The sequence below is a fragment of the Piliocolobus tephrosceles genome, chromosome 14, assembly GCF_002776525.5.
Source record: "Piliocolobus tephrosceles isolate RC106 chromosome 14, ASM277652v3, whole genome shotgun sequence".
NCBI lineage: Eukaryota > Metazoa > Chordata > Mammalia > Primates > Cercopithecidae > Piliocolobus > Piliocolobus tephrosceles.
Window position 1 is genome coordinate 14,209,953 of NC_045447.1, and position 21,202 is coordinate 14,231,154.

General features: G+C 41.2%; 1 protein-coding gene across 1 annotated transcript in view; it reads left to right on the forward strand.

Annotated features, from left to right (window-relative positions):
• PSMB7 (proteasome 20S subunit beta 7) overlaps nucleotides 1–21,202 on the forward strand; it is a 62,371-nt gene that overhangs the window by 28,017 nt on the left and 13,152 nt on the right. Inside the window, exon 6 of the mRNA XM_023217178.1 lies at nucleotides 3,056–3,114. Within this exon, the coding sequence (XP_023072946.1) occupies nucleotides 3,056–3,114 (59 nt within the window). The remainder of the gene's footprint in view (nucleotides 1–3,055; nucleotides 3,115–21,202) is intronic.

Genomic DNA, 21,202 nt, shown 5'->3' on the forward strand with positions numbered 1-21,202 from the left:
TCCTGAAAAGCTCGGAGCAGGAGTTAATTTGCAAGTGATTTGGAAATTATTTTTAATGTTGAATTTCCCTTTCTTTTCAGGTTTATTTTGGGGCCCACTTGTCTTTGATTTCATGGGAAGCAGAATCGGGTTGGGAAGCTCCTGCTTTTCAGAAAACCTCGAGAGTGTGTCTGTGTGTGCGTGCACGCGTGTGTGTGTGTGTGTATATATATATATTTTTTTGAGGTACAAAAAGGGGAGTCAGAAATACAGTGTAGTAAAAGTCCCAAGTCCTATGTTTACTTGTCTTATACCTTTCAGCTCTAAAAAAACATAACAAAATTGCCTGTCTGATAATGTAGAGAGCCTCCCCACACTGGAGAGAGACTCTTTTGTTCCAAGAGTCTGTGGGTTTAGTGTGTTATTTCCACTTAGAAATTTTGTCTGTAGTATTGTTTCTAGGCAGGAAAAAGGTTTTTTGTTTTGTTTTGTTTTTTGAGACAAAATCTCGCTCTGTCACCCAGGCTGGAGTGCAGTGGCGTGACCTGGGCTCACTGCAAGCTCCGCCTCCTGGGTTCACGCCATTCTCCTTCCTCAGCTTCCCACGTAGCTGGGACTACAGGCGCCGCCACCACGCCCGGCTAATTTTTTGTGTTTTTAGTAGAGATGGGGTTTCACTGTGCTAAGCAGGATGGTCTCAATCTCCTGACCTCGTGATCCGCCCGCCTTGGCCTCCCAAAGTGCTGGGATTACGGGCGTGAGCCACCGCACCCAGCCAGGAAAAAGGTTTTAAAGAAATAATTATTTGGGGAGGGAAATATTTTTCATTTCTTAAATTATTGAGTGAAGCTGAGCAGAAGGAAATATATGTGCCTAGGAAAAAGAATAGAGCCAAAAAAAAAAAAAATTTACTGTGAAACTGCCAAAGAAAGGAATGGCCCCGAGGAAAAAACAGCTAGTGGTTTTTAAGGAAAAATACCTTTAAGGTAAGCTTGTTTTTCTCTTTTAACAATTCGTTACAGTTTTCCACAAGTTGTTAGCTCCTAGCTAAATACCTGCCTTCTCCCTGTCCTTTTTTAAATGATTATTTCGGACCTCTGGTTGATTACCCTTGGGCTCTTCGTGGAGATATTCCTGGACTTCGTTGGAAGAGGCCAGCCTGCTCACAAATGCTCTGCAGGATTGGTTTATATCTAGAAGTGTTTTTTCCTGAGATTCTTCATTTGCAGTTGCCTCGTTCATTCATGGCAACTGTCTTTCGCTTTCCACACAAAACCAGCTTGCTTTTTACTAGTAAGTCTGAGACTGGCTCTCACCTGGGCCTGAAAACAGCCACTTAAGTTACTTTTCCCCCTGACCCCTGAATCTCAGAGTAAACGTGTGACTCACACAACGTTGGTGGAGTTTGACCCTGTTTCCACATCTTCAAGGACATGTTTACTTTGAAATTCAGAGGTTTGTTTTGCTGAATTTGCTCTCGCCTATGTGCTAGTTTTATCCGAGTGTACTAGTTTTATATCTGTTTAATTTCTGTCTCCTTTTCAGAGGGCTTTTAATGTCCCTTTAGATCACCATTTTAGTTTTTTTTTTAAAAGGAGAAAAAATTGTGAGGGGGGAAAATGGGGTTGCCTTTTGCTCCCAAAGCTTAAATGAATAGTCATTGCTTGTAATGCTGGTCTACACTTGACGCTTCCTACTGCTTTAGATGTGATATATCCGGTACTGTGAAGGTAATGATCCTCAACCGCAGCAATATTCCCTAACAGGAGTATCTGTCATATTCATCGGGATTACCATGTTCATTGATTTGTGTCTGTAAATCTGCTGTTTCTACCCTTTAAATTTGATCTATAATTGGACCTCCTTAAATGGTTCAGATAAGGTAGTCTGTATTTTCTCAATGCGGCGTTGCTGTCAGCTTCTCCTTTTTCATTATACATTCAGCAGACTTGATAAAATCAGCAGGACACCTCATTTGAAACTGTTTAATCGCTGCCTTTTTCTTTTGCTAAACCATTGAGGTGGTCAAGCGATGTACACAAATCATTTTAAATAGAAAATATGGTTTTCTCTGTGACCTAGCTAAATAGATAGTGTTATGCAAAACAAGTTAAAAAGTAATAAATGCCAAAAAAATCTTCTAATTGGAGTAAAAAATTGTGGGCAACTCTATCCTCTCTCCAAAAGTGGAGTATACTGAAATATTGCCAGGACCTGTAAAGACAAGATGATGATTTTCTAAGGATTCTCTGGTTTTTGAACAAAGCAAATTTAAATTTTCAAGGAGTGCTGAGCTGCCTTTTGCGTCCATTCAAAGGGAGCCCACACTTATTCGTAATGCCTTTACATCCTACTTTTGTAGGGATAAATTTGCTATCTGTTAATGTCTATGCAGCGTAACCTTTCAGCCATTTGCTATTGTGATAATAAATTTTTGTTTCTTTGTCATTTTGTCTATTCAGCTGTTACTCTTCAAAGTACAAACTAAAAATAATAGCTCCAAATAAATGCCACATAATAAAGTGTTTTACAGTTGTAGCTGGAATAACCTGGTGGCTGCTGCTCGCAGTTCTATTACCATTGCTGGTGCGGTAGTTTCTTCCCTGCGTGTCAAGGTGACTCTACCAGGGCCAGCTCATTAAAACAATCTTTTCTTTCGAACTGGCGTGGTATTTAGCGCTATACCCAGCAGCCCGCCAAGGCACAACATGGAGCACTAGACTCACAACATAGAACATGGGAAATTATGTGGCAGTCACTGTTTGAAAAAAATCCAAATTCTCCATAACCTCATTTTCATGCTTCAGCATTTTATTGTGAATAATTTACAGTTATACCTGTCAGTGGTGGAAGTAGGACCAGTTGCAGATTTACCTTAGATAGTGGTAAGTGTGACTCCAGGCTTTTGAAGAGCACTGTTTTTACCTGGTTTATGTGGCCCTGTAGAATTAATATTTACACTGTACTTGAATGAGACACTGGGCATGTTTTGCTGGTTTTGTTGCCCCTAGGTAAACTTGAGATGGAGAAGCTGGCATATCATAAAATACACTAAAAGTGTACCTTTTTCTTACAGGTTCTGGCTCCTTGGCAGCAATGGCTGTATTTGAAGATAAGTTTAGGCCAGACATGGAGGTATGTAAGTCCTTGCAGTTTTATTCTCTTTCAGAGATTTTTCTGGTTTTGTCTTGAACATTTACAAATTGATTGCTGATTCCTCCCGAGCTTGGACAGCACTGTTGTTAGTTGGAATGTTCTTTGGCACAGATGGTCTCTTTGCCGAAGAGACCAGCTTCCTTTTGTAGTGGCCCAGCTGTGCCCTTCCTTGGGCTTGAGGCACCAGCGCTATCCAGCTTTTTGCTCTGGGCTTTGGGCTGTCTAGGAATCTTCTGGACTGTAAAGGCAGTGACAACGTGGAATGTTTTCTTGTGCACCGAACTTTCTGTGTCATGATATCTCAAAATGACAGGTTTTTCTGTTCTTACTAAGAATAGAAAAAACGGTGTATGTCTTTGCATGTTACAGAGACATAACCTGAAAATGGAGGCAGTTTTAAAAATCCCTATAAGTGATTCTGCATCTGGCAGAAGATGGGGACAAGACCATGCATGTGGTGGAATCATCTCAGAGTGTAGTGATCTGGTGTCTCAGATACATGTATGAGAGATTCTTTTATTGTATTTCCTTTGGTGGTGGGGGAAGGTGGTATCTTCTGAATGATATTCCACTTAAGTCTACTTTAATGATAGATTGTCCCCACCCCCCACCCCCCACATCTTCAGGACAAATGCACAGCTCTTCCGTGGTCACTGTCGCAGGAATGTTGGATATGCCTGGATCCATCACGGTACCACGTTATTCCTCCACGGCACTACATCCTTGCCGCTAAACCAGCATTCAGCACATAAGCTCTATTGATGGTTATTAATTTTTTGATGGGGAGTATCAACTTCTTTTTAACAATTATTAGGTAGTTTATGAGTGGTTTACCCTATTTCTTAGTATGTAGGTTTCCATCATTTCTGACTTTGCAGTAGTGTTTAGGGGCCAGAGGTTGTCTCTGGGAATTGCTTTTTGACAGTGCCTTGTGTCCAGTCATCTTTGGAAAAGACTGCATATTAAAAGTACTTTGTTCTTCCATCATCTCATTGTCATTGGAGCACCAAGTGTCGTCGGAACTCTGAAGCTCTCTCTGCCCTTTAGGTTTGGACCAAGTGCTGTCAAAGATACTGATCAGCCAGGACAGACAGGGTTTTCTGCTGAAAACTGCGACACCTCCCCTTGGTACATGGGGATAGCTCAAATAAGTGACTTGGTCACTCTGCTAGATTTCTTCCCTTCTCGGATAGCTGCAGGAATTAAAACATAGTGTATAGAATTTAGGGGTTTTATACTAAAAATGATAGTGTCTTGTTCCAATTAAGAATAGTAAACAAGTCCAAGTATAGACTATAAATGAGATTAGGATTCTGTTCTCATTTCTCAATGTGAACAGTTGTTCCCATATCAGCATTATTTTCTGTTTGGCCTTAAATATAGAGAATAAATAGGATATATTAATAGTAGGTCACTTAAAAAAGAAAAAGAAAAGAAAAAAGTTCCCCAGTCTCCTAACTGTAGGAGAGGAGTCCTAAGGTTCTACACATCCATTAGAATTCACAGAGGTACAGGGAGGCAGACTCAGAGTTTTGTTTAGAAAATCACCTCAGTAATGTCAAATCCTTCTTTAAGACACATTAATCTTTTCAAATCTTCCTGAAAGCTTTGATTAGACTTGTGTATGTTAAATAAAAATGAGAATTGCAGGAAAAGTTGAGAGTATGAGGTACATTAGAAGTGACTTAATTTTACCTTATTTAGAGTTTGGATTTGAAATAGTTCAAAAGCTGTGAATTTAATATTTGATGTGATTTTGGGAAGTAAAGGGGAATGTCAACATCCCTTCAATAAAATTGATACTATCAATCTGAAGAATGTTTCTTAGATCAGTTGCGTCCATAACTGGGAGCACTTGGTTCTGCATTAGCTGTGAGACCTTGAAACAGGTTGGCCATATTCTTATTTCACATTGATTATTTAAATGGACAGTTTTAGGTGACTGGTTTTTATTCACTTGTTATTGAAACCGCATGCACACTGACAATCAGTGAAAATCACTTGATTTATTTGAGACAGAGTCTCGGCCGGGCGTAGCAGCTCATGCCTGCAATCCCAACACTTTGAGAGGCCGAGGTGGGGGGATCACTTGAGGTGAGGAGTTCGAGACCAGCCTGACCAACATGATGAAACCTGTCTCTACTAAAAATACAAAAATTAGCCGGGCGTGGTAGCAGGTGCCTGTAATCCCAGCTACTCGGGAGGCTGAGGAAGGAGAATCACTTGAACCTGGGAGGCGGAGGTTGCAGAAAGCTGAGATCATACCACTGCATTCCAGCCTGGGTAACAGAGCCAGACTCTGTCTCAAAAAAAAAAAAAAAAAAAAAAAAAAAAGAGGGAGAGACAGAGTCTCACTCTGTCACCCAGGGCTGGAGTGCAGTGGCATGATCTCGGCTCACTGTAACCTCTGCCTCCTGGGTTCAAGCAATTCTTGTAGAGACTGGGTTTCATCATGCTGCCCAGGTGGGTCTGGAACTCCTGAGCCCAAGCAGTCTGCCTACCTTGGCCTCCCAAAGTGCTGGGATTACAGGTGTCAGCCACCATGCCCGGCCGAAAATCACTTTATTAAGGTGAAGATAGTACCTTCTTCTTTAGTGGTTGAGTTTGAAAGTAAACAGAAGGCACTTAATAGAATAACAGCTGTCAGCAGATAATTGTTTAAAGATCTCAAGAGATGTTAATAGTTAGTAGGAAATACTTATTGCGAAGACCAAGCCACTAACTGTGCTGACCACACTGTTTGCTTTTGGTGAATATTAAATGAAGGCCAAGACTGCCTAGCAAAGTTGAGAGGACACCATTTTAGATTCAGCCAAGGTAACTGTCATTTCTGGTTCTGTGTTTGTATAGAACTCATAACAAAGACATTTTGGTTTAAAATTTCCAAACTTTTAATTTCCCTTCTTTCCAGAGAGACTTACTTTCTGTGTCCAGAAGTCCAGGATAACTTTTCTTGCCTAATTAGAGACCACAGCATTGGGTGACTAAGCCTGCTGTTTCCTTTCAATGTGGAAAGGCTTCTGGATGTGTCTCAGACAGAAAGCCAGGAGAACAGCACTGCTGCCTTTCACACCTAGAATGGGTTGCCAGGACAGTAACTGCCACTCACTCACAGAGAATTGTGTTGCAAAGGGGCAGTTTTAGGCTGTTGTAATAACAAATTTTTTAACCAACAGTAATTTTTAGGCCAGACTTATGAAACAAACTCTTGGCTTTATTGTTAAAACAAATAACAAAATAGAGGAACCCCAAAGTCTGTCTTTCCTGATCTACAAACCTGTACTTTGGATAGTGCTGGGCCTTTGGACTATAATATTTATGGAATACAAGTTCCTCCCACCATAAAAACCTTTCTTGCATTCTCGTCATCTCTAGCTGCACAGTGCTAACCTCAGGTGGTTATTGAGCGTTTGAAATGTCAATTGAGAGGGTCTGTAAGTGGAAAACACACACCAGTTTTCAGAGACTTAATACAGGAAGCTTTTAAAACATCTCAATAACTTTTTTACTGATTATATGTTAAATGGTACTGTTTTAAGTATATTGGCTAAATAAACATGTTAATAAAATATCATCTAATTCTACTTTTTAAACTGTAGCTACTAGAACATTTATTGGGCAGGGCCAACCTATCACTGCATTTTGAACTTGTCATTTACACATTACATTTAAGGTTTCTGCCATATCCAGGTGCCACCTGCTCTGTTAACTTTTTTGAAAATTTAAATTAACTCTAATAAATTAAGGTATATTTCACATACAGTAAAGTGCACAGATTTTTTTTTTTTTTGAGACGGAGTCTCATTCTATCACCCAGGCTGGAGTGCAGTGGCGCCATCTTGGCTCACTGCAAGCTCTGCCTCCCGGCTTCACGCCATTCTCCTGCCTCAACCTCCCTAGTAGCTGGGACTACAGGCGCCCGCCAACATGCCCGGCTAATTTTTTGTATTTTTTAGTAGAGACCGGGTTTCACCTTGTTAGCCAGGATGGTCTCGATCTCCTGACCTCGTGATCCGTGCGCTTCAGCCTCCCAAAGTGCTGGGATTACAGGCGTTGAGTAAAGTGCACAGATCTTGAGTGTATATCATTCAGTGGGTTCTGGCGCTCAAATGAAGACAGAGAACATTTATTTAACCCTGAGGGCCCCTTTTCGGTCAGTTCCATTCTCCATCTTTCCCACAACCACTTTGATTCACCTTTTTAACTTAAATTTATTTTTAAAATACAGTTTATATCTGAAATCCTGGATTTGATGTACTGGTTCTACTTTTCTTTTCTTTGTCTTTTTTGAGACAGGATCTTGCTCTGTTGCCCAGGCTGGAGTGTAGTGGCATGACCAGGGCTCACTGCACTCTCGACTTCCCAGCCTCAAGTGATCTTCTCACCTCTGCCTCCCAAGTAGTTGGGACTATAGTTGTGTACCACCACGCTTGGCTAAGTTTTTTGAATTTTAGTAGAGATGAGGTCTCACTGTGTTGCCCAGGCTGGTCTCAGACTCCTGAGTTCAGATGAACCACCATGGCCAGACTGTATTTTTCTTCAAGACACATGAAAGTGGGTACATACTATTAATAGAAATAAAAATGATTCATATATCACCATCATGTGTAAGCCCAGGGATTAAACTTTGGGGGAACATAGGTTCCCTTTGGTCATTCTTGTCTGCTCACTGTTCTTTGAATATAGCGTGCACTGGCTGGCCGTGGACTCCTTACCTCTGGTGCCCACCAGCAGTACCCTCAGTTGCTGCTTCATTTATTTGTGTCTCTGTGCTGCACTGTACACACCTGTCCTGTTGTTTTCTGAGGCATCTCCTCCATGCCAGTGAGAGAGGGAGCTCCTTGAGGGCAGGGGCCATGAAATCATCTCTGTTCTTAGCTCCTGAGGTTCAGTATGTGTGTGTTGCCTTGAGACAGTAGGATAACCCTGAGCTTAGTCTGAGTTATCAAGAACACCTGGGAAATGGAAGGGACTTTCTTCTTTTTCTTATCTGGAAAGTGCTGAACATCTTTTCAGGATAACAGAGGATGATAACCAGCACACTTCTCAAATAGCGTGCCGTATTGGGGCACAGAATCAGCAAAGCAAGCACCCCATTAAGGACACAGGGAAAATGAAGATGGGGCAAAGGGCAAATGCTCATTGGGAAATTACAGGCCAAAAAAGCAGAAGAGTGAAACCCAGCTGGGATTCGTAAATGCCCAAGATGGGCTTCTGCTGTTTTAAGTTATCTGAGCCATGACTTGCCTCAAGTAAAAGTCCTCAGCTCCTGAGTTGCAACTAACCATGTGAGCTTAGGGCACATTAAAAATCTTCAAAAAGTCTCACCCAGTTTTGGCCTAAATGTTACCTCGAGTGGTCTTCTAATTTTTATTTTTTTGTTTGTTCCCTTGCTGTGAGCCTGAATTCTTCCCGGGCAGGGACTGTGGGTACACCTGGTTGTTTCTGTTTCCTTGCCCTAGTATGGTGACTGGCGCATCGTAGGTATTCAGCCAGTGTGTGTTGAATGGGTGGATAAAAAGGTTTAAACACAACTTTACTTAGTGGTTCTGAGAGTGACCTTCCTTTGAAACAATTTGATAATTTCACCTTTAGTGTTCGCAGTACTTAGCTGTGATGGAAATGAAGGTGTACAAAATTGTATTACTTGTGATAGATCTCATGCTTTATTTTTATCTGTGAAGGTGCTTATTCAGACCGTACGAGTGTGTTAGCAGAATAGCGGATTTTGAAAAGTGTTAAGTTGACCTGATGACAAGGGGTCAGTTAGATGAGAGGTTTTTTGGTGATGATGAATTGCTCAGAGCGTTCCCCCAGATTTTTTTTTCTCTTATTGTTAAGGCTGGTGTAAGAATTCAGTTCCTGGTCCTGGTTGTTACCCATAGGCTAGCTTAGCTGGACAGGAAAACTAGTGATAACGATGCTGGGGTGTTTTCAGTCCATTTTCCAGTTAAGAATAAGGAGTTTGATGATGGTACCTGGAAATACGGTGTTAGCTTGGAAGATATGTATCTTGAAAATTGCTAAAATTGCTAAAATGAAACGTATTTGATTTTAAGGGAGAGAGAATTAAATGAATCCGATAATGTAGGTGAGTTTTCCTTCCATTCCATTTCTTTGTAAGAAGGGATGTTTTCATTTGGCCTACTGAGAAATTTAAACTCTTGGAGATTACAATTCATTAAAATGGGTAGAAGATTAATATTTAGTGTGTCAAGATCAATACTGCCCCCTCTTTGCACTAATTGTCAGAATATCGTGCGAGGGCCGCTGAAGGGTAGTGGTGTGCGGCAGGACCCTCACATCACAGGGAGATGATTCAAAGGCAAACTGTCCTGCACCCTCTGGTATCGACTTGCAAATTAGCATCTGGAATCTAATTAAACAAGCTTAATGAAAGTAGCAGCTGAATGCTGCTGGAAAAGACAATCAGCTTTTTTTCCCCTTCTCTGATACATATTCTGTACTATTGAAGTTGGTCACCAAACACATCGTGTGAGCACAGTTAAAAAAAATTAGCATTTATTTGAAGAATAGAAACTGTTTTTCATTCTGTTATGCATTTGGCATGCTCTGGCGTCCCATGAGAGCCATGCCACAGCAGATAGTGCACAATATTTATAAATCCATGACAGGCAATAATAGCAACTTGAAAAATTCTTTTGCTAGAATCTCAAGTTGAGAGCTGCCAAAAGCTGAGAGGATCAGATCTGCAGTGGCAGCTGCTGTGCCCTACAGTTAGAATTCTAGACTTTGAAGATGCTCAACTTAAAGAAATGAAGACTGCAGGCTTAGCCAATTTTTGCAGGTTTCTAGAGCTCTGGCTCTCTGCCTTTTGAAGATGAGTTGCTGAAGCTTCTACCACTGCCTGAGGCGTGCTAACACCAGCAGGATCTTTTTTTTCCTAGTCTTAGTGTGTCTTCAGTTTTAAGTAGCACATGCTTAGTCAGTGCCAACTGTGATGGTCCTTTCTCTGGTTGCAATACCGAGGGATGAGCTCCTATCCTACACCCTTCAGAGAGAAGCTATGAAGATAGATGGTGACGTATACAAGCGCCACTTCAGCCGTCTGATTTATGGAGTCATATTTCATCACTCGGCAAGTGTTGGCCTCTAGAGAAGCCCTTATAGATTGCTAAAGATGTGAGCAGCTTTCGCCCTAAAGGCTTGTGGTTACCTCACAAACGTGATGCCAAACACCTAGCTACCGAGGAAACAGAATTAATCTGTCATTGCAGGCAGCTATAGATCCACTTTAAATAATGAAAGAGTTGATACCAGTATGGTTTTCTGACAGCAAATCTTAGAAGTAACTGTGTGTGTTTTTTTAATAAGTCCAGTATTAGGAAGACACTGAGTTGCAGGTTCATTTGTACTTTGCAGATGAACAATAGTGTGAGAGATCTACATTATTTTGATTAAAAAATCTGTGCAATTTGGCATATAGAATGCTCCCAAAGGAGAACATAGGATGAGTTCAATATGGTCGCATGGAAAGGGGCGTGGGGCTTAGGAGCTAGAAGATTGGGCTGCAGGTCTGTTTCCTCTGTCCTTACCTCAGGACTCTGGGAAGAGGGGCATCCTTGTCTGTACGATCGGAACAGAGACCTGCCTGCCTGCACGTTGCTGTGAGCATTAGATGTGGCCTGTAAAACACCTTAGATGGTGGCTCACACAAAACTGGCTCTAAAATATGGCAGCTGCTTTTATTTTTTTAGTTATTCAATAGTAGGATACAAACATCACATAGCAACGACTAATGTGATTATTTGTGCTGGCATCAGGCTTGGTGAATTTATAGTGTGATATAGATAGATACAGTCCTTCTTAATCTGAAAGCGTAATATTGGAGACAGGCGTATGGTGGTGGTCATAGACAATGGTATATTATTTCATTTACTTTTCAGCAATTCCCTGAGTTCAGTACTTTGTTGTCTTCATTTTGCAGAGAAGAAAATTGGGCCGTAGGGAGGGCAAATAACTGGCCAGAGGTCACACACTCAGTAGAAGAGTCAGAGTCTGAACCTTGGTCAGCCTGACGATCGAGCCCTCCGATGAGTTCAGCCACTGTGCTATATCTGCCTCTTTGTCATTTTTTCACAACAGAATGGGAAAGACATCCTATTTCTTTAATTCTTTAACATTTTATTGTTCCTGTAATTCTTTAACAAGACTGGGAAAGACATCCTATTCCAGGTGAACAGAGGTGTGGGCTGCTTGGGCTGTTGCTTTTATCTGATGAGGTCTTGTGAAGGCAGCAGAAAGCCAAACAAGTGTCAGACAAGGTGTGTAACCCTCTTTGGCAAGCTCTGTGATTGGAGGGAACCCAGGAACAGAAAGGTTTAAGGAAGTCAGAGATACAGAGATGTTAGTAAATATAATAAAATCATTTGGCTGTTCACTTTTTTTCTTTTAATTCTAGATTTTTGTTTTCACTTTTTAACTGCTCTCTACACTAAATAGCCTGTGATTGTTTTATTCCCCTAAAATTTTCAAATATTATTTATAAGAGAGCTGTTTTACAGGAAAGCTGTTTTCCCAGTTTGGCTGATGTACAGACAGCACAGCCCTCTTCAAATTTAGTAATGAGACCAAGAAGTCTTTAAATATTGGTGAATGGCATTTGTCCATTTGAGGCGAATCATGAATAACTTGAACAAAAATAAAAAAAAAAAATAAGCAACACTATCATATTTAAATAATGAGGTGTTCTTTTTTTCCCAACTGCCAAAACTTTTTAATCTTCGTCAACGATTGTTCTGTCCTCCGTCTTATTTAGGTTGCATCTGTGCGACTCTGAGCTCAGGAGCCCTGACAAGCGGCATATGAATTCTGTATTCATTAGTGATCTTGATCCAAATGCCTCTGTCCCTGCCACGGGGGCTCAGGTGTGGAAGCTGCTGGCTAATCCCACCAGCTGACATTCAGAGGTTTAATGACTCCATAGGAAGGTGACCACTCGCTGGGAGGTTTGCTAGCGGAACCCACACAGCAGACAATGGAGATCAAGGAAGACTATCTGTGTTTAGCCGAAGCACCTTCCTGTGCAACTTGAACCCTGTTGGCATCAAACACAGAGTTTTAAGTAAATGCAAAATTAAACAAAAAAACCCCGACCTTCGATAACTATTATAAACAATGATTTTCCTATCTGTTTTGATGGTGTTTCAGGCTGTTTTTCTTATGGTGCTTTAATAGGTGTCAGTTTAATGAGCTGAACTTGACTCATTTCTCCGATTTTTAGGTTTTAAGGTTATATTTGGTTGTTACATCTTTTTCGGTATCTCGTTTGTCTTGGGGGGAAAAATGTGTATTTAGACCCAAAATTATTTTCTCATTAAATGCTTTTAAGGATTTATGCTAGGCCAGGCACTGTGGCTCATGCCTGTAATCCCAGCGTTCTGGGAGGCCAAGATGGGTGGATCGCTTGAGTTCAGGAGTTTGAGACCAGCCTGGGCAACATGATGAAACCCTGTCACTACAAAAAATAGAAAAAACTAGCCGGATATGGTGGTATATCCCTGTAGTCTCAGCTACTTAGGAAGCTGAGGCGAGAGAAGATCACTTGAGCCAGGGCAGTCAAGGCTGTGGTGAGCCGTGCCATTGCACTGCAGCCTGGGGCTATAGAGCGAGACCCTGTCTCAAAGAAAGAAAGAAAAAAAAAGATTTATGCTGGTATTTTTGTTTGTTGTGATCCTTAGCTTTTTTTTTTTCTTTTGAGATGGAGTCTCACTCTGTCGCCTGCAACCTCCACCTCCTGGGTTCAAGTGGTTCTCCTGGCTCAGCCTCCTAAGTCTCTGGAATTACAGATGTGCACCACCATGCCCGGCTGATTTTTGTATTTTTAGTAGAGATGGTGTTTTGCCGTATTGGCCAGGCTGGCCTTGAACTCCTGACCTCAGGTGATCTGCCGCCTCAGCCTCCAAAAGTGCTGGGATTACAGGCATGAGCCACCGTGCCTGGCCAATCTCTAGCTTTTATTTATTTATTTTTGTTGTTTAGAGATGGGATCTTGCTCTGTTGCTCAGGCTGGAGTGCAGTGGCACACGTATAGCTCACTGCAGCCTTGAATGCCTGGGTTCAAGGGATCCTTCTGCCTGAGCCTCCCCAAGTAGCTGGAATACAGGAGGGTACTGCCATACTCAGCTAATTTAAAAAAAAATTTAGATAAGTGGTCTCGCTATGCTGTCCAGGCTAGTCTTGAACTCCTGGCCTCCAGTGATCTGCCTGTCTCAGCCTCCTGAGTAGCTGGAATTACAGGCACAAGCCACTGTGCTGGTGTCTTAGCTTTAAAGGAATTAATATTAAAGTGTGAGTTTATTGATTGACTTGTAACTAATCAGATGTTTTGACTACTTTTTTAGGTGTACTATTCTAAAAGTGTGGGATACCTAGTTCTATTACTACGTAATAATAGCTTCATTGATAATTCACACCTATGCAATTCACCTGTTCTAAGTGTATAGTTCAGTGGTTTTTAGTGTATTCACAGAGATGTACAGCTATTACCACAGTCAATCTTAGGACATTTTCATCACCTTAAAAAAATAGTGACTCCATTCTTATTTGCTATCACTCCCCATTTTCCCCCAACCCTCCCAGCCCTAGGCAATAACTAATCCACTGTCTCTGTACACTTGCCTATTCTGGACATTTCATATAAATGTAATCATATAATGTGTGGTCTTTTGTGCCTAGCTTCTTTCACTTCATGTGATATTTCACCCGTGTTGTAGCATATATCAGTATTTTATTTCTTTTGATGGTCAAATAGTATTCTGTTGTATGGACATACCGCATTTTACTTATTTATTCATTAGTTGGACATTTGGATTGTTTTCACTGTATGACTATATTTATAATGCTGCTATGAACATTGGTGTACAAATTTTTGTATTTCTCTTGGGAAGAGAAATTCTAGGAGCAAGATTGCCAGGTCATATAGTTACTGTATGTTTAACCTTTTGTGGAACTGCCAGAGTTTTCCAAAGCGTCTGTGCCACTAGCAGTGTGTGAAGGTTTCGATTTCCATACATCCGCACCAAGACTTATCATCCTTTGGATTGTAGTCATCCTGGTGGGTGTGTGTGAGTTGTTATCTTATTGTGGTTTTGATGGATTTTTTGCTAAGAACTAGTGCAACTATGGAAATATTTAGATGAGACAATTGAAACATTTGACATGCTTCCTTTGTACACTGGATTTGTGCCGTAATTGGGTTGGTGATTGTACATTTGTTTAAATATTGAAAGGGCCTTTTCAGAGGCTCTCCCTGAGGCTGTTTCTGTCATTTGCTTTTGGTCATAATTCCTGCTTACTGGCTTTCCTTAAGACTTGAAGCATTAGATGTAATAAATTGTCTTTATTATTGGATCAAAAGATGGATCAGTTTTCCCCAGTAATTTTCTGGCTTTATTTAACATAAAATGTTAGGTTTTAGAGATGTCCGAACCCTAAGATACGATCCCTGGGGTCCTGTATGGAATTATTCTAAGTAGTGATTTCTAATAGTGCTAAATGAACAGTTATTGAAGTTGGCATTTATGGTTCAGTGGGTGATTTAGAAAATTACCCATTCTGCCTTCAGAATAGATGATGATGAGAAACACTTGAAGGTGAAAGGTTCCCACCAGCACCAGATATTTTGAGTTGTCCCCCTTTTAAGAAGTGAGCTTGTTCTTGTGCATTGGAGCCCACTGGTGGCCAGCTTGGGAGAGGTAAGAAGGGACTTCTTGAGTTAAGGCTGCTCTTCAGTCTTCTTGCTTTTTGCATTTTGTGGCATCTTACAGAGCAGACAGAAATTGTATTTAGTCTTTCACCTGATTTCAAGAGCAGGCCTTGGCTTCCTACCACACAGAGTTTGGAATTTTAGAAGTAATTGCTTCTTTCTTTCTTGATTCTCTAGGATTTGTTAGTCTTCTTGGACTTAGAAATGGCCACAGAATGTGTATTCTTCTGTCAAGTCACTGTCTTCCTCATCTCTTTATCTCCAGAACCCCAGTTAATGGTGGTGGCTGGTCCTCATTTCTATGCTTGCCATCGCATTCTGCCTTTAATAAAAGTTGAAGTTGAAAGTGGGATATTTTGGGGAAGGGTTGAAGGAAATTTTAGAAAGTGTGACTTACTCCCATTTAATTTCAGGAAATGGGTTAGATGGAAGGAAACAGAAAAGGAAAGGCATAGTTTACCAAAAATCTCCATAAGCTGGGAATGGATTCTTTCTGGTGCCAGGTCTCTGGAATTCAAGAATCAACAAATCTTAGAAAAGTGACTATATACATTTTGAAGGTCTCTATTTCCAGTTCTTAGACGAGTAACGAAAGGATATCAACAAATGGTATATTGGCTTTGTTATTGACGTTGTTGATTTTTCTCCCAAAAATATTTCTGAAAATTCTGTCATGTCTTCTGCCCTGCTGTGTAAACACTGAATTTCATATTCTCATGTAACCAGTATGTCATCAGCAGATAGTTACAGGTTCCAAGTGATTGCAAGCTGTTAGGCTTGGTGCTGTAATGCAGAGGCAGTACTGAGAGAGGCTGTTGTGTATGGTGGTGGCAATTCCTTGTGCAGCTATTGGCAAAGTAGATTGAAAAGATGGGATTATTCTGTTCTGTAGTTGATAGGTAGTTATTTATGATGCATTTCTTTGGAGCAGGTGTTCCATTCGAAATGCTTTTGCTTTACATATTTCCTGGAACTGAAATGTAGGGGGACATACACCATATAGGAGAAATATTTCATGAAGTATGTTGTCTACTGGCACCTGTGGCAAAAGTCCAGCAAGCAAAAAACTTCTGGTCTTGTGACCAGAGACGATTCAGAGAGAGAGGTGAGAGCTAGATTCACAGATAGTGTTGAATTCAGTAAGTGTTTCGAGATTTTTAACTGTACAGGTGGAATTCAGAGGAAGATATTGCTAATAAAATATTCTGCATCATGATATCATAGAGAGAATAGGACTTCACCCCTCTTCAAATTGAATTGCCTTTGCTAACTTGGGTCTCAGGTGCATAATAAGCACTAAAAATCCTTCCTTTATCTAGGTTGTCTTGTTTCTGTTTCTTGAGCCAAGCCAAGATTTAGAATGGGAAGATTTTCCTTGGGAGAAGAAATAAAAGATACTCTTTTGTTATTCACTGACTTTACTTCATTTTAGAATTCTATTTGGTAGAAATTTGGAGTCATAACCACTTACTGAACAGTGGCTTTCAGGGGGAGAGGAGGAAACCAGCACGAATTTCACCATCAAAAGTGAGGCTCTGTTACAAATCTAAGAGGTCATCTGTGGTTAGAGTTTTGCAGGCTCTTGGAACAATGGATTTCCACTTTTCTTGTATATAGGTTAAAGAAATACAAGCAATGAAATATAGGACTGAGTGTACTGGATTATAGCGTAGAATCTTGTAAGTTTTGCCTTGGCAGGTAATTTGGCATAAATTGTTAATGTAAATCTGGGTTAGTGGTGAAGACATTATTTTAGTAAAAAAGATAAACTGCTGATTAATTCAGCATAGAACTCAATTACAAATTGAAAGTGTCTCTGCGGGACTCCCGGACCCTAAAGACAGCAGATGTTGAATTGATACTCCAGCATATTTCACAGCGGTATGAAATATTCACATGGTTTATTAGACTTGTGTGGTGTGCGATATCAGAAAGGGGGAGATGGTGGGCTCATGAGTGTGCAAGGCAGTCACATACTGCCCATTTGCTAGTATACACTGAAGCGTGATGAAGAATTTTAGCAAAGTTTTTTCTTCTTTTTATTAGCTCTGTGGAAAATTAAGTTTAAAATAATATTTGGGGCCAAGTATTTAAATGTAGTCCCTGTGTAGGTTTACATGATATATGTAAATTAACCTAAAATATAAAATGGTAAACCTTCTAATGCAGGGCATGTAGGTGTTAATTGAGACCACTGCCTACAAGAGTTGGTGGGGGGCGTGAGGGCTTGGACCGTATTTCACTGAGTTAATTGTCAGCTTTCACAGGCTGGAAGGTTTTAAATTGCTACTGTACTGTTTTTGCCTTTGGATCTAAATCATATGGTAATTTAAAAATGCCCCTGTATTTTACACTGGCAGAGAAGTTTTGTTTCTAGCCAAGAAAAAAAAAAAAAAAAAAAAAGCTTTGCAGTTTTTATGTATCTATATCAACTCAAGGGGGGAAAAGTCAGCAAATTTTATATATTGGAAGATCTGAATAAACGGAACTGCCAATACTTGAAGGGATTGGTGATTCTTAAGTAAAGAGGGATGAGAATAGAGTTGGCTTGGATGAGCTATTTCAAAGCCATTACTACTTTTATGACAGGTTTTTTTTTTTTTTTTCTCCATGACAGCCCATATCAAGTGTAGGTTTTGCTAGCTGAAGTAAAAACAGTTCTAAAAATAGCCAAATGATTATGGTAGGAACAAATATACCCTGGATACCTTCTGCTATTGTGAAAGCTTTAAAAAAAAAAAAAAGGGGGTGCTCTTTCTCAAAAACTCTTAAGGCACATTGAAACTGGCAAAGGCAGAGTGTAGTGGGGGAAGTGTCTTGGCATCTGCGCCACCAGAAGAGCTCTGTGTTGCCACTGGAGTTGCCATTAAGGCCTCTGTAAGCTGTTGATAGGTGGCGGCCCTTCAGAGAGGTGAAGGGTGGACTTGCATGCCATTCACCTGGAGTTTTGTCGATCAGGCCCTGTGCCTGGTTTTAAGACATGGTCCCTTTCTTAGTGACTTTACAACCTAGTGGGGTACACAGGCCCACGAGCAGGGACTGTGGCATGAAAAGTGGAGAACGGTACCTATACAGTGGGCAGTAGAGGTATCGCGGGAGAGGAGCTGATGGACTGTATCTGGGGGACTCTAAGGCCCCCTCAAATTGCATGTGACTCCTCACATGAATTTTTTTGGTCTTGGGGTGTGAGGAAGGGTGGGACAGGGAGGCGGAAGAGAAGGGGAGCGTTTCGGACAGGAACGTTATGTCCAGAGGCACGGGGGCCCCTGCTCTGCCTCTCACTTGTGCAGTACTGGAAGTTGGGACAGATGGGAAAGGAAATTGCAGACAGTGTCCAAAGTTGTCTGGGCGGTCATTTCCCGAGTCAGTGTGGCCTTTTAATTAGCATCCACTCTTCAGTGTGAGATAAGGCCAGAGCTTAGCATCCCTGTCCCTGCATGTGAATATTTAGTTTAGAAAGCTGCCACGTTCCATTAGAGGTGCTTGTGTTTTGGCAGTGGGTGCAGGAGCTGTGTAGACTTTTCAAATGTCCTTTGAGATTTATGTTGCAGTGTAATTGGGAGATGCTGGTACTTACTGTGTTGTGCATGGCGGAATGTCAGATTACCTGCTGTAATGAGACCCCAGCAGCATACCTCAGGAAGGTAAAGTTTTAACCTTAACAGATAATGTTGCTTGTGGGTGTCTGTTAGGTAATTTATACTACCCTCCCCTAACCCTGAAATTGTGCAGAAACCAAAAAATGATAGGAAGTTATAATAAATAGATATTTTAAAATTCCACCTAGTGGTACAGATTTTAAAAAATATTTGCAGTGAATATTTTATCTGTAGAATGTGGTCATTCTCGCCGCCATTGACACCCTGTCATGTTGGAATGTAGTTTTTCTAGAATCAGAACCTTGGCGATAACAGAATATTAAAAAGACGTAAAGACTCATTAACTTTGGTTCCTTGACAAATACAGTGGCTTTTAACCAGCTGAATGGAATTAGGGGATAGAGTGGTAAGAATGGACTGGATGGAGCGTGCACACGTGGGCTCTGAAGAGGCCTGGGTTGGAAGATTGATTTTTGCCTCTTGTATAACCCCTGTAGCCCCAGTTTATAAGATATAAGATATGAAACTCACTCTCATGAAATGGCCTGAAGTCAGTACCTGAAGGGATCATTAGGAGGACCGTTTGTAAAATGCTCATCAGGTGTGACAAGAGTTTACTCTCTGAGTCTCTGACTACCTCTTGTCCTGAAGCTTTTACAGAAAATTCAAGTGCCTTTGCTTTCTTGGTCAGTTTCAGTTAAGATTTATAATCAACAAATGGCCAAATGGGAAAATGAAATGATATCTTTTTTATTGATATATGGGGCAGCCGAAAATAATTTGACTGGTTCTGTTTGCTGAGAGGTTTTATTACATGTATTTTAGGGAAATGTCAGCGTTTGAATGTAGTTTTGATGCAGTGAATTTGATAGTTGCTTTGCCGTGGGATTCGATGACTAGATTCTGTAGTAGAGGAATTCATTGGGATGTGTTTAATTTTACCAAGCCAGATGAGTGATGGAATGTTAGGGTACCATAATTTAAGCAATATATTTGCAACTGTGAAATGATTTTAGAGGTAAAGTAGTTTAAAAAGAGAAACCCGCCAGTGATTTATAAATTAAATTTACATAAAGACTTGGTGGCATTATTTGTATTTTTGGAGACTGGAGGTTTTGTTTTCTTGGGTGGAAAAAACCAAACCACCTTAAAGCGTTGTATGGGTGAATGTGTGGAATCAGGTACTTGGCACGGAGCCTGCACACAGTAAGTCTGCCTTCTTTTTCTGTGTCTTTTTAGAATGTAATTTTTGGTGAAAGAGAATAAATGAAAATGTGGTACTTACACTTCTCACCAAAATGGCCGTAATTCTATATGGAAGATGTGCCTATGAACAAAGATTTTATGGCAATATATTGAATTTCATTTGCAGTATGATGGCTGCTGTCATAATTGATTTGCTTTTAAATGGGGGTTGAAAAAAAGAAGTACTAAGTTGTTATGGGTTGCCTATCGCATTGGTCATTCTGGAAGGCTGGCCTTTTGCCTTGGTGATCGTGTTAGTGAGCGATGGAGATGGGTAGGATCAGGTGAAGTCAGTGTTCATTGTGGATTTCCTGCACTGCAGGCACCGTGGCCCAGCATCTCCTGTGCATGACGCTTCGTCTAATCCTCATGACCATCCTGGGTGCTTGGGGGTTTTAGGTCTTCCTTTGCAGATGGGGAAATTGGAACTTAAAAATGCGGAGTGATTTTTATCACTGAGGTCACACGGCTGGTAAGTAACAGGACTAGATTCGTATCTGGATCTTTATTCTCTCAAATTCTTTGCCTCTGTCAAGCACTGCCTCCCCCGCCCCCCATGACCACAGTCAATATAGTGACTATGTTCATCAGCTCCAGAGCCCAGAAGTTTCCTTATGCCTTTTTGAGACCTACCTCCCGCCACCTAAGTAACCAAGTGTATCTGAATGCTGCACGTGCCTGGAGGTTTTATGGAGAAGTATCTGAGTTAGCTCCTCCTGGTGCAGTGGGGGAAATAGAATCAAGTCAGCCATTGGCTGCTCACCACCCACCAGAAAAATAGTTGCCAAGAAGTTACAGAAGGCCTTTGTGTGAAGGCTGTGTTTGTTCAGAGGGGTGGTCAGCACCTATGACTGAGGCTGGAAGTCCAGCTGGCACCCTCCACGTCTTTCCGTCCTGCTCTTTCACCCGGCTGCTGCTTCCTCCTCACCCACATCTGCTCTGCTGCTGGTCTTCCTCCCTGGCCCTGCTGCCCCGCCACCATCTCTCATTGAGAATATTATCATCAGCTCCTCTCTGGTCTCCTGCCTTTGGCATTTCCTCCCCCACGGCTTCCCTGGTGGAGTTTCAAAAAGCACAAGTCTAACTACTGTTATGTGTTGCTTAATGACGGGGACACATTCTGAGAAATGCATCCTTAGGTGATTTTGTCATCACGCAAATGTCATAGGATGTACTTACACAAACCTAGATGGTCTGGCCTTCCACACACCTATGCACTATGGTGCAACCTGTTGTTCCTGGGCTACAAGCATGTACAGTGTGTTACTGTGCTGAATACTGCCAGCAGCTGTAACAGCAGTAAGTATTTGTGTATCTAAGCATCTGAATGTAGAAAAGGTACAGTAAAAGTGTGGTATAAAAGATAAAAAATGGTGTATCTTTCTAGGGCACTTGCCATGAATGGATCTTGTAAAACTAGAAACTGCTCTGGGTGTGTCAGTGAGTGGCTGGTGAGTGAGTGTGAAGGCCTAGGGTGTTACTGTACGCTACTGTA